The 12,304-nt window shown below is 43.7% G+C and overlaps 1 protein-coding gene across 2 annotated transcripts in view; it reads left to right on the top strand.

Moving 5' to 3' along the window:
* Positions 1-12,304, top strand: part of LOC110501888 (SH3 domain-binding protein 4) — a 76,120-nt gene that overhangs the window by 34,026 nt on the left and 29,790 nt on the right. The window contains exons 2-4 of one of the 2 annotated variants that reach the window (XM_021579743.3): positions 3,950-4,176; positions 4,323-6,712; positions 6,848-7,099. In XM_021579743.3, the coding sequence (XP_021435418.3) occupies positions 4,053-4,176; positions 4,323-6,712; positions 6,848-7,030 (2,697 nt within the window). In that variant the 5' untranslated portion in view covers positions 3,950-4,052 and the 3' untranslated portion in view covers positions 7,031-7,099. Of the gene's footprint in view, positions 1-3,949; positions 4,177-4,322; positions 6,713-6,847; positions 7,100-12,304 lie in introns of those variants that run through there. The other variant, XM_021579742.3, reaches the window with a different exon arrangement.

Genomic DNA, 12,304 nt, shown 5'->3' with positions numbered 1-12,304 from the left:
TCTTGGGACTCGTATAAAGGTAGTTTTGTGCCAACCCCTAAAAAGGGTTAAATACAGTTGAAGTCGAAAGTTTACATACACCTTAGCCAAATACATCAGTTTTTCACAATTCCTGATGTTTAATCCCAGTAAAAATTCCCTGTATCAGTTAGGATACCTACTTTTTTTAAGAATGTGAAATAATAATAGTAGAGAGAAGGATTTACTTCAGCTTTTATTTCTTTCATCACATTCCCAGAGGGTCAAAAGTTTACATACACTCAATTCGTATTTGGTAGCATTGCCTTTCAATTGTTTAACTTGGGTTTAACGTTTCAGGTAGCCTTCCACAAGCTTCCCTCAATAAGTTGGGTGAATTTTGGCCCATTCCTCCTGACAGAGCTGGTGTAACTGATTCAGGTTTGTAGGCTTCCTTGCTCTCACACACTTTTTCAGTTCTGCCCACAAATCTTCTATGGGATTGAGGTCAGAGCTTTGTGATGGCCACTCCAATACCTTGACTTTGTTGTCCTTAAAGCCATTTTGCCACAACTTTGGAAGTATGCTTGGGGTCATTGTCCATTTGGAAGACCCATTTGCGGCCAAGCTTTAACTTGGTGAGCATCTGATGTCTTGAGATGTTGCTTCAATATATCCGCATAATTGTCCTCCCTCATGATGCCATCTATTTTGTGAAGTACACCAGTCCTTCCTGCAGCAACGCGACCCACAACATGATGCTGCCACCCCTGTGCTTCACGGTTTCGGATTGTGTTCTTCGGCTTGCAAGCCTCCCCATCTTTCTTCTAAACATAACGATGGTCATTATGGCCAAAAAGTACGATCTCCGTCCCATGTGCAGTCATAGTTTATTCTGCTGGTGGGTTTGGAGCATCACGGTTGGGATGGTGTTCTTGGGGTTGTACTCATCCTTCTTCTTCCTCCAAACACGGCGAGTTGAGTTTAGACCAAAAAGCTCTATTTTTGTCACATCAGACCACATGACCTTCTTCCATTCCTCCTCTGGATCATCCAGATGGTCATTGGCAAACTTCAGACGGGCCTGGACATGCGCTGGCTTGAGCAGGGGGACCTTGCGTGCGCTGCAGGATTTTAATCCATGACGGCGTAGTGTGTTACTAGTGGTTTTCTTTGAGACTGTGGTCCCAGCTCTCTTCAGGTCATTGACCAGGTCCTGCCGTGTAGTTCTGGACTGATCCCTCACCTTCCTCATGATCATTGATGCCCCATGAGGTGAGATATTGCGTGGAGCCCCAGACCGAGGGTGATTGACCGTCATCTTGAACTTCTTCCATTTTCTAATAATTGCGCCAACAGTTGTTGCCTTCTCACCAAGCTGCTTGCCTATTGTCCTGTAGCCCATCCCAGCCTGGTGCAGGTCTACAATTTTATCCCTGATGTCCTTACACAGCCCTCTGGTCTTGGCCATTGTGGAGAGGTTGGAGTTTGATTGAGTGTGTGGACAGGTGTCTTTATACAGGTAACGAGTGGAGAACAGGAGGGCTTCTTAAAGAAAAACAGGTATGTGAGAGCTGGAATTCTTACTGGTTGGTAGGTGATCAAATACTTATGTCATGCAATAAAATGCGTATTAATTACTTAAAAATCATACAATGTGATTTTCTGAAATTACAGACCTCTACATGCTTTGTAAGTAGGAAAACCTGCAAAATCGGCAGTGTATCAAATACTTGTTCTCCCCACTGTATACACATCTCATTCCAAAATCATGAGCATTAGTATGGAATTGGTCCCCCCTTTGCTGTTATAACATCCTCTGCTCTTCTGGGAAGGCTTTCCAATAGATGTTGGAACATTGCTGCGGGCCAGTCAAGTTCTTCCAAGCCTTTTCTTCGCTTTGTGCATGGGGGCATTGTCAAGCTGAAACAGGAAAGGGCCTTCCCCAAACTGTTGCCACAAAGTTGGAAGCACAGAATTGTCTAGAATGCCATTGTATGCTGTCGCGTCAAGATTTTCCTTCACTGGAACTAAGGGGCCTAGCTCGAACCATGAAAAACCATTAATCTCTCCACAGGACGTGTTTCCACTCCTCCAGAGTCCAATGGCAGCAAGCGTTACACCACTCCAGCTGACGTTTGGCATTGCGCATGGTGATCTTAGGCTTGTGTATGGCTGCTTGGCCATGAATACCCATGAAGCTACCGACAAACAGTTATTGTGCTGACTTTGCTTCCAGGGGCAGTTTGGACCTCGGTTGTGAGTGTTGCAACCAAGGACAGATCATTTTTACGCACTTCAGCACTCGGCAGTCCCTTTCAGTGAGCTTGTGTGGCCTACTACTTCGCAGCTGCGCCGTTGTTGGTCCTAGACGTTTCCACTTCACAATAACATCACTTACAGTTGACCGGGGCAGCTCTAGCAGGGCAGAAATTTGACAAACTGACTTGTTGGAAAGGTGGCATTCTATGACGGTGCTACATTGAAAGTCACTGAGCTCTTCAGTAAGGCCATTCTACTGCCAATGTTTGTCTATAGAGATTGCATGGCTGTGTGCTCGATGTTATACACCTGTCAGCAAGAGGTGAGGCTGAAATAGCCAAATCCATTAATTTGAAGTGTGTTCACATGCTTTTGATTGTATAATAAACATCTATATAATATTTCCTGAACCTTCTTATATCTCCTAGATATAGGGACAAATCACTTCAAAACCTTGTTTCTTATGATACATTTTTCGGCATTCATGAATGTGTTATTCAATGCGTTTCTCTGGGCTATAGAAGTAAAGGCCAAATTATTATTATTTTTTTTTTTTAAAGATTCCTAAACGGGTCCTAAAATTCCATATCAAATAGCTTGTTTTGTAATGAAGTTTCAAAATTTCTATATGCCTTGTTGCATTATTCAGTTGTGTTCTGTGTAGAATAAGAGACGATGCAGCCCAGACTCCCAGTGAGTTCAGTGGTTCCTCAGGACAGTATGATAAGTTGATCTAACATGATGCAGCCCAGACTCCCAGTGAGTTCAGTGGTTCCTCAGGACAGTATGAGAGGTTGATCTAACATGATGCAGCCCAGACTCCCAGTGAGTTCAGTGGTTCCTCAGGACAGTATGAGAGGTTGATCTAACATGATGCAGCCCAGACTCCCAGTGAGTTCAGTGGTTCCTCAGGACAGTATGAGAGGTTGATCTAACACGATGCAGCCCAGACTCCCAGTGAGTTCAGTGGTTCCTCAGGACAGGGTAGATCTAGCAATGAGTAAGTGGAGCAGTCATGGTGCTCTAGCACTATAAAGGGACATGAGTTGTGCTGATAGACAGACTTCCTCCTCTCTCAATCAGTAGATGACGTGAGACTCATTTTACAGAAGTGCCGAAAGTAACAAATTCTAGCACCTAACTGTTGTTCATGTTCTATTATTGTAAACAAGTACATACGTTTTGGTATACCATGCCACTACTCTCAGGACGACCTGTCTGTTGGTATAGTTTAACAGAATGTAGAATTTCAAGATTGTAGACCAAGGAGAGATGAAATTATGACAATTCAGTGTCTATAGAGTTTCACATGAATGTCCAATAATATTCTTTGTCATTCTATTGGAAATGATCATGCACTCTTTGGAGTCTCACATTGAATGTCCTCTCCACCCACCTCGAGGAAGAGAACTTTGTGTGTGCAGGAATTACATGGTTAGACACAACTCACACACACACACACACACACACACACACACTAGGGACTAGGTGTTTTTCTTTCACTTGCCACATTCAAATTCCTGCCACATGTGAAACTTGCAAATATCTGGGGGATATTTACATCCTGTCAGCATTTGGTAATCCATTATTTGTTCCTCTTGATTATATTAGTGAGCAGGTTGCAATTCTGATTTATTTTTCTAATCAGAATGCATCTGCCCCATTTTAATGAGATTGTCAAGTGTAGCTAAAAGCTAATTAAATCCATTTTTTTCTCTCTCTCCTCCAGACACCATGGAAGGCTGTTGATGGCTAACTCTGCCTTTGGCTAAAACGTAACTCAGGAGAGCAGCATGAACACGTAGGTTGGGTGTGCAGGGAAATAACCAACAATGGCCGCCCATCGAATCAGAGCGACAAACAACAACATCGCACTGCCGCGCTGCAAGTCAGAGGGGACACTCATTGACCTCAGTGATGGAGTGTCTGAATCCAACTGTCTCACAGATGTCAAAGGTACGCTAGGAGGTTGATTATTACGTGTTAATTAACTGCGTAAAAAAAAAATGTTTTGCTTGTGCTGTCAACCTTTATGTTGAGATATTTGTCGTAATATTGGTTCTCTGATTTACCTATTTTTTTTTTATGTTCTGTTTTTCCAGTGCCTTCTCCCAGTGCCTTAAGACTGGACGCCACTGCCTCCTTCGGCACTGCCAGGGAAGTCGTTGCTATTAAGGATTACTGTCCCTCCAGCTTCACCACCCTCAGGTTCTCCAAGGGAGAACATCTCTTTGTGCTGGACACATCGGGTGGAGAGTGGTGGTACGCCCACAACAGCACTGAGATGGGTTACATCCCTGCGACATACGTCCAGCCCATCAACTACCGGGACTCCTCCTTCAGTGACAGCGGTATGATCGACAGCCTAGGAGACTGCTCTGTTGAGGAGGGAGCCAAGGAGCTGGACCTCCTTGGAGATTGGACCGGGGTGATGCTGAAACCTACTGCCCCCCAAAACGGGAACCCCTTTGCCCCCCATCACCAGCACCTTAGCCGTAGCTCCACTAACCCTTTCCTCAACGGGGCCCTTCAAGGTTCTTTGGATCAGAACAGTAATGAGAACAGTAAGTCAGTGGACCTTCTTCTTTTTGACAACCTAGCCTCCTCTGTCCCACCAAACTCTACCAGCAGTAGCATCAACATCAACGGCTTTGGCAGTGGCATTTTCGATCTGAAACCCATCAGCCCCAGTTTGGGAGTGGGCCAAATGTTACGCAGGGACAACCCATTCTTCAGGAGCAAGCGATCCTACAGTCTCTCAGAACTTTCAATCCTGCAAGCTCAAAATGACGTCCCTCAGGCATCCTCAGGTTTTTTTGGAGGCCTGAAAGCCCCTGCACCTGAACAGTTCCAGAGCAGAGAGGACTTCCGGGCGGCGTGGCTCAATCACCGCAAGCTAGCCAGGTCCTGCCATGACCTGGACTCCTTGGGTCAGAACCCAGGCTGGGGACAAACACAGCCAGTGGAGACCAACATTGTGTGCCGTTTAGACAGTTCTGGAGGAGCTGTCCAGCTTCCAGACACCAGCATCAGCATCCACATCCCGGAGGGCCACGTGGCCCCTGGAGACTCCCAGCAGATCTCCATGAAGGCCCTGCTGGACCCACCGCTGGAGCTCAACAATGACCGAACAACGACCGTAAGCCCTGTGGTGGAGATCAAGCTCGGTAACATGGAGACCAAAACCACAGTCACCCTTGAGATGACGGTGTCCGTTATGGTGAAGAACGAGAGCAGGCAGACGACAAAGGTCATATGTGTGAGGAGTGACTGCAAGGAGGGGCCCTACACACCAATCCCCCAAGCCTATATGTATGGGGACAACATCCAGGTCTGTCTGGATAACCTTGAGCCGTGCATGTATGTGTCTGTTGTGGCCCAGGCCCAGTCAGTTGCTCCAGAAACCACTGTTTGGGACAACGTGGTGAAGAAGGTCACGCTCGGTGTCTATGGTCCCAAGCACATTCACCCATCCTTTAAGGCTGTGGTGGCCATCTTTGGCCATGACTGTGCCCCAAAAACATTACTGGTGAGTGAAGTAGGGAAGCAGGCCCATGCCACCCCTCCAGTGGCTCTTCAGCTCTGGGGGAAGCACCAGTTTGTCCTGGCAAGGCCCCAGGACCTTCGGGTTGGTGTTTACTCCAACATGGCCAACTATGAGGTAAAGGCCAGTGAGCAGGCCAGGGTGGTTAGGGGTTTCCAGGTCAAACTGGGAAAGGTTAGCCGGATAGTCTATGTGATCGCCTCACGCACTGCTGATGATGTCTCAGATTTCACATTACGTGTCCAGGTCAAGGATGACCAAGACTGTATTCTCGCCCAGTTTTGTGTTCAAACTCCAACACCTCCACCCAAGACCGGTCCACAAACATCTGTGCAGAGGCGCTTCCTGAAGAAGAAGGAACTAGGGAAAATTGTCTTGTCCCCTCTGGCCATCACTACCAAATACCCTGTGTTCCATGACCGACGAATCCGCAACCTGAAGTTTGGCAAGTTGATCAAAACAGTCATCCGTCAGACCAAGAACCAATACTTACTGGAGTACAAAAAGGGGGATTACTTTGCCCTTCTGAGCGAAGAGAAAATCAAATTGAAGGGACAGTTGTGGACTAAGGAATGGTACATCTGTTACTATCAGGGTAGAACAGGGCTTGTACATGCAAAAAATGTTCTGTTGGTGGGCAAAGTAAAACCCATTTACTTCAGCGGTGCTGAACTAACCACTACACTCTTACTGGATCAGATCCTGAAGCCCTGCAAGTTCCTGACGTACATCTATGCCTCTGTGAGGACTATACTGATGGAGAACGTAGGAAGCTGGAGGGCGTTTGCCGATGCCCTGGGTTACGTTAACCTACCGCTCTCACACTTCTGCCGTGCAGAGCTGGACAGCGAGCCTGAGAGGGTGGCGTCTGTTCTGGAGAAGCTGAAAGAGGACTGCAATAATACAGAGGGCAAGGAGAGGAAATCCTTCCAGAAGGAACTCATGACAGTAAGTTAGCATTTCCTTTCAACTATTATTCAGTCGGAAATGGGTGCTTTTGTCTGTCTTTTTGATGTGTGATTAACTTTTTTGTTTGTGTGTTTCGTCTAGTGTGCAACTTTTTTGTTTGTCTGTTTCATCTAGTGTGTATGCTTCAGCCCCTTATCTACTTCCAGCTGCTTGAGGCTATGGTCCAGTGGGCTAATCCTGTTGAGAGTGCAGTCAATAAGTGCTGTGTGGGCATCGACATCTAAGGAGTTGTGGAGAGCAGCAGAATATTTTAGCGTAGTCCAACCCCCACCGTCTCTTTCTTGTAAATCACATTGAGTTAGAGATGTGCTGAGGGCTCAGCCTGCCTAGATAATGCTCTGTCTTCATGTCTTGTGTAAATCAAAACCTACCAGAAAACATGTTTCTGAAAAAGTGCCTGACTTTTGTCATTGGTTGATTTTGGAAGTCATACTCAGTGTTCTGACCATTGTAGGGGGTGTGGTGAATACTATTATGTGACATAACAGGATAAACTCAGACACACTGAAGAAGAGATCCATAGAAACGTCTTTACTAGAGGTCGACCGATTATGATTTTTCAAACGCCAATATCAATTATTGGAGGACCAAAACAAGCCGATACCGATTAATCTGACATTTATATATATATATATATATATATATATATATATATATATATATTGTCATTATTACAAATAAATATATATTTGTAATAATAACAATTACAACAATACTGAATGAACAATTAACACTTTTATTTAAACTTAATATAATACATTAATACATTCAATTTAGTCTCAAATAAATAATGAAACATGTTCAAATTGGTTTAAATAATGCTAAAACAAAGTGTTGGAGAAGAAAGTAGAAGTGCAATATGTGCCATGTAAAAAAACTAAGTTTAAGTTCCTTGCTCAGAACTTGAGAACATATGAAAGCTGGTGGTTCCTTTTAACATGAGTCTTCAAAATTCCCAGGTAAGAAGTTTTAGGTTGTAGTTATTATAGGACTATTTCTCTCTATAACATTTCTATTTCTTAAACCTTTGACTATTGGATGTTCTAATAGGTACTTTAGTATTGCCAGCCTAATCCCGGGAGTTGATAGGCTTGAAGTTATAAACGGCGCAATGCTTGAAGCATTGTGAAGAGCTGCTGGCATACGCAGTAAAGTGCTGTTTGAATGAATGCCTACGAACCTGCTGCTGTCTACCACCGCTCAGTCAGACTGCTCTATCAAATCACAGACTTAATTATAATATAATAACAAATAGAAATAGGAGCCTTGGTTAATTAATATGGTCAAATCCGGAAACTATCATTTCGACAACAAAACGTTTATTCTTACAGTGAAATACGGAACCGTTCCGTATTTTATCTAACGGGTGGCATCCATAAGTCTAAATATGGCTGTTACATTGCACAACCTTCAATGTTATATCATAATTACGTAAAAGTCTGGCAAATTAGTTCGCATCGAGCCAGCCGGCCCAAACTGTTGCATATACCCTGACTCTGCATGCAATGAACGCAAGAGAATTGACACAATTTCCCTAGTTTAACATTGCCTGCTAACAAATTTATTTTAACTAAATATACAGGTTTAAAAAAAATATACTTCTGTGTATTGATTTTAAGAAAGGCATTGGTGTTTATGGTTAGGTACAGTCGTGCAACGATTGTGCTTTTTTCGCAAATGTGCTTTTGTTAAATCATCGCCCGTTTGGCGAAGTTGGCTGTCTTTGTTTTGAAGAAATGGTCTTCACACAGTTTGCAACGAGCCAGGCGGCCCAAACTGCTGCATATACCCTAACTCTGTTGCACAGAACACAAGAGAAGTGACACAATTTCATTAGTTAAAATAAATGAATGTTAGTAGGCAATATTAACTAAATATGCAGGTTTAAAAATATATACTTGTGTATTGATTTTAAGAGTTTTGACACGTCAGGGTTACCAACAGGGTCAGTGATGACAGAATAATGCAGATGTTTAAAATGCTTAACCCTGATTGTTCCTGGTAGTCGCTCTGGATTAGAGTGTCTGCTAAATGACTAAAATGGCAAAAGTAATGACACCAATAGTTATGTCTTGTGTGTGGCCTCCCATCTCAAGCACATCTTAGGGGAAACAGTCAATAATATCTATGTCACTGTTACAGCATGACATAAATCTCAGCTATCAAAGAGAACAGGGTAGTATAGTGATGCTTTCTGAAAGGGGCAGTAGAGACTAGAGGTCGACCAATTCATCGGAATGGCCGATTAATTAGGGCCGATTTTCAAGTTTTCATAACAATTGGTAATCGGCATTTTTGGACACCGATCATGGCCGATTACGTTGCACTCCACGAGGAGACTGCGTGGCAGGCTGACTACCTGTTACGCGAGTGCAGCAAGGAGCCAAGGTAAGGTGCTAGCTAGCATTAAACTTATCTTATAAAAAACAATAAATCAATCTTAACACTATGGCCTCACCCCACTAGACCAGAAACCAGCTAGTTTGGGCCTGACTTCAAAACTTTCCCGCAAACCCAAACCTTTGTCTGTTTCCCTTTCTCACACTATTGTGTGGAAAGATGTTGGTCTTGAAATAGTTTTGTTCAGTATTGCCCAGGATTGCCGTTGGCAAAATTGACAACAGGTCCCGCAGTAAGTTTCTACACAAACCAATATTGAAAAGAAATTCTATATGAAGTCTTTCCTTCCCTCATTATGTTTCAAAGTGTTGACAACATCTAAGAGATGTGATATTGATTTGATAATCATCAATGTTGTCATCTGCGTGTCAATTTCATTGAATTTTAGATACACTGTGTGTGTGTGTGTGTGCTATTTAAATTCTGACATACTTAAAGTGCAAGAAAACTTCAGCCTCCCTCACTCTCTGTACCTCATAATACATTTTTCAATAACATTGAAGTCATGGACTTAAAGAGGTATGATGGAACATAAGCTATAATTTAAGTTGGGTTGTAAACACCAGTTACAACCATTTATAGACATGGGGGGAGCTTCAGTGTGGAGAAGAAGAACTTAATGTAAAGATGTGTCCATGGTGGTGAATAAAAGGCCCAATTTCTCAGGGCCCTGTTTAATTCAGTTGTTTGGTGTACACGTTTTAATTATGTGATACAATCAGCATTAAGCGTTTTCCCTTTTCATGTGTACATAGAACATCTTGGCAAATAGGATGTACCTCATTGGGTGGATCTTTGGAAGCGATGGTGCAGCAACCAATAATACTGATGTTATTACAGAATTCCAAAGTATACACAAAACAAGTGGCATGCTTATGTAACGGATGTGAAACGGCTAGCTTAGTTAGCGTGGGCGCTAAATAGCGTTTCAATCAGTGACGTCACTTGCTCTGAGACCTTGAAGTAGTAGTTCCCCTTGCTCTGCAAGAGCCGCGGCTTTTGTGGAGCGATGGGTAACGACGCTTCGTAGGCGTCAGTTGTTGATGTGTGCAGAAGGTCCCTGGTTCGCGCCCGGGTATGGGCGAGGGGATGGTCTAAATTTGTACTGTTACATTGATGCTGTTGACCCGGATTACTGGTTGCTGCGGAAGAAAAAGAGGAGGAAGGTCAAAAGGGGGGTGAGTGTAACGGATGTGAAACGGCTAGCTTAGTTAGCGTGGGCGCTAAATAGCGTTTCAATCAGTGACGTCACTTGCTCTGAGACCTTGAAGTAGTAGTTCCCCTTGCTCTGCAAGGGCCGCGGCTTTTGTGGAGCGATGGGTAACGATGCTTTGAGGGTGACTGTTGATGTGTGCAGAAGGTCCCTAGTTCGCGCCCGGGTATGGGCGAGGGGACGGTCTAAATTTGTACTGTTACATTGATGCTGTTGACCCGGATTACTGGTTGCTGCGGAAAAGGAGGAAGGTCAAAAGGGGGGTGAGTGTAACGGATGTGAAACGGCTAGCTTAGTTAGCGTGGGCGCTAAATAGCGTTTCAATCAGTGACGTCACTTGCTCTGAGACCTTGAAGTAGTAGTTCCCCTTGCTCTGCAAGAGCCGCGGCTTTTGTGGAGCGATGGGTAACGATGCTTCGAGGGTGACTGTTGATGTGTGCAGAAGGTCCCTAGTTCGCGCCCGGGTATGGGCGAGGGGACGGTTTAAATTTGTACTGTTACACTTATACCAAACTCCTCCAGCCTTGCATTCATAGAATGTATAATTCCTGATGGATGACTCCCAAAGACCTTAACATTCACTCTTATAGTTTATTTATGGCAAATATCGCAGCGTAAACAACTTCACACAATGTTATTTGGTGCTTATGCAGAGTGGAAAAGGAAAAAGTTAATCCACTTCCTTCCACTGAGGATGTTAGTTTTATGACGCTCCACTGAGTTAGCCCAAGGTACAAGGGAGCTGAAACTTGCAGGATGGATATTTCTTAACAACTGTGTTGTGATCTACATGTCAGTCATTTAGCAGACACTCTTATCCACAGCGACAAAGAGTAAATGCATACATTTTTTAAACTGGTCCCCCGTGGGAATTGAACACACAACCATGGCTTGGCAAACGCCATGCTCTACCAACTGAGGCACACAGGACCCATCAATGTGCATGCATCTTTACTCGTTAGGATTAATACCTTAAGGCTAATCCAATGTAGGTAATCACTTTTCTTGTGTACACAACAATAACAAAACTCTTGTTGCTTTTTTCACCGTTGTATTTCAAGAGCTTTTTAAATGCATAGACGATCAGCCATTTTAAGAGAAGCATCTTGTGTGTGTATCCTCCAAGATATTACATTTCATACATCGTGGTGGGCCTCCGTTGTGGTCTTCCGAAGCTTAGTATGTGACTGTGAATTGAATTACCATCTCCTATGTCTCTCGCCAATTAAGTGTTTTCACTGACACTGAAAACAATTCTTCCTGACTTATTTGCATGTCATATGACGGAGAGCTGAGAGTGTATTTTTAGATACAAAGCAAAGGAATTCAAAAGTGATTGTGTGCACCTCTGAAAGGGAGATGACAGCCTTTGTGCTCAAGCATCTGAATGCAGGCAGAGTTTCTCTCATTGTTCTGGAAGAAAGGAATTATCAGCCATGTGTTAGACATGGGACTATACCCACCCCTGCCAAATAGAGAGAGAGAGATTCCTCTGTGTTAGACATGGGACTATACCCACTCCTCCCAAATAGAGAGAGAGATTCCTCTGTGTTAGACATGGGACTATACCCACTCCTCCCAAATAGAGAGAGAGATTCCTCAGATTTTCTCCCTCTGCCTCCCCCATTTTACCTTCTCTGAGTTAGTGGAACTGCATTGCCTGTAGTAATTGCCTGTTGAAGCATAATGCAATTAATTAGAAACACTTTCTATCTAAAAAAAAAAAAGATGGATAATGAGTCTGCATATGATAATAGCAACCACCAATTGAACATCACTGCTAAAGCACAAAACTGCAGTACACATGCTAAATCTATATCTAGCAACAGGCCAGTGAACTTAACTTTGTTTTAATGAAATCTGTGATGCCTATGGGGTTACCTTAATACCATGTATGAGAAAATATGTTTAGTGCATTCCGTTAATTGTGCATGTTTATTTCATGCAAGGCTCCAGCT

The sequence above is a fragment of the Oncorhynchus mykiss genome, chromosome 22, assembly GCF_057628025.1.
Source record: "Oncorhynchus mykiss isolate SJ-2025 chromosome 22, ASM5762802v1, whole genome shotgun sequence".
NCBI classification, from domain to species: domain Eukaryota; kingdom Metazoa; phylum Chordata; class Actinopteri; order Salmoniformes; family Salmonidae; genus Oncorhynchus; species Oncorhynchus mykiss.
This window is presented reverse-complemented; position numbering and strand designations above follow the sequence as displayed.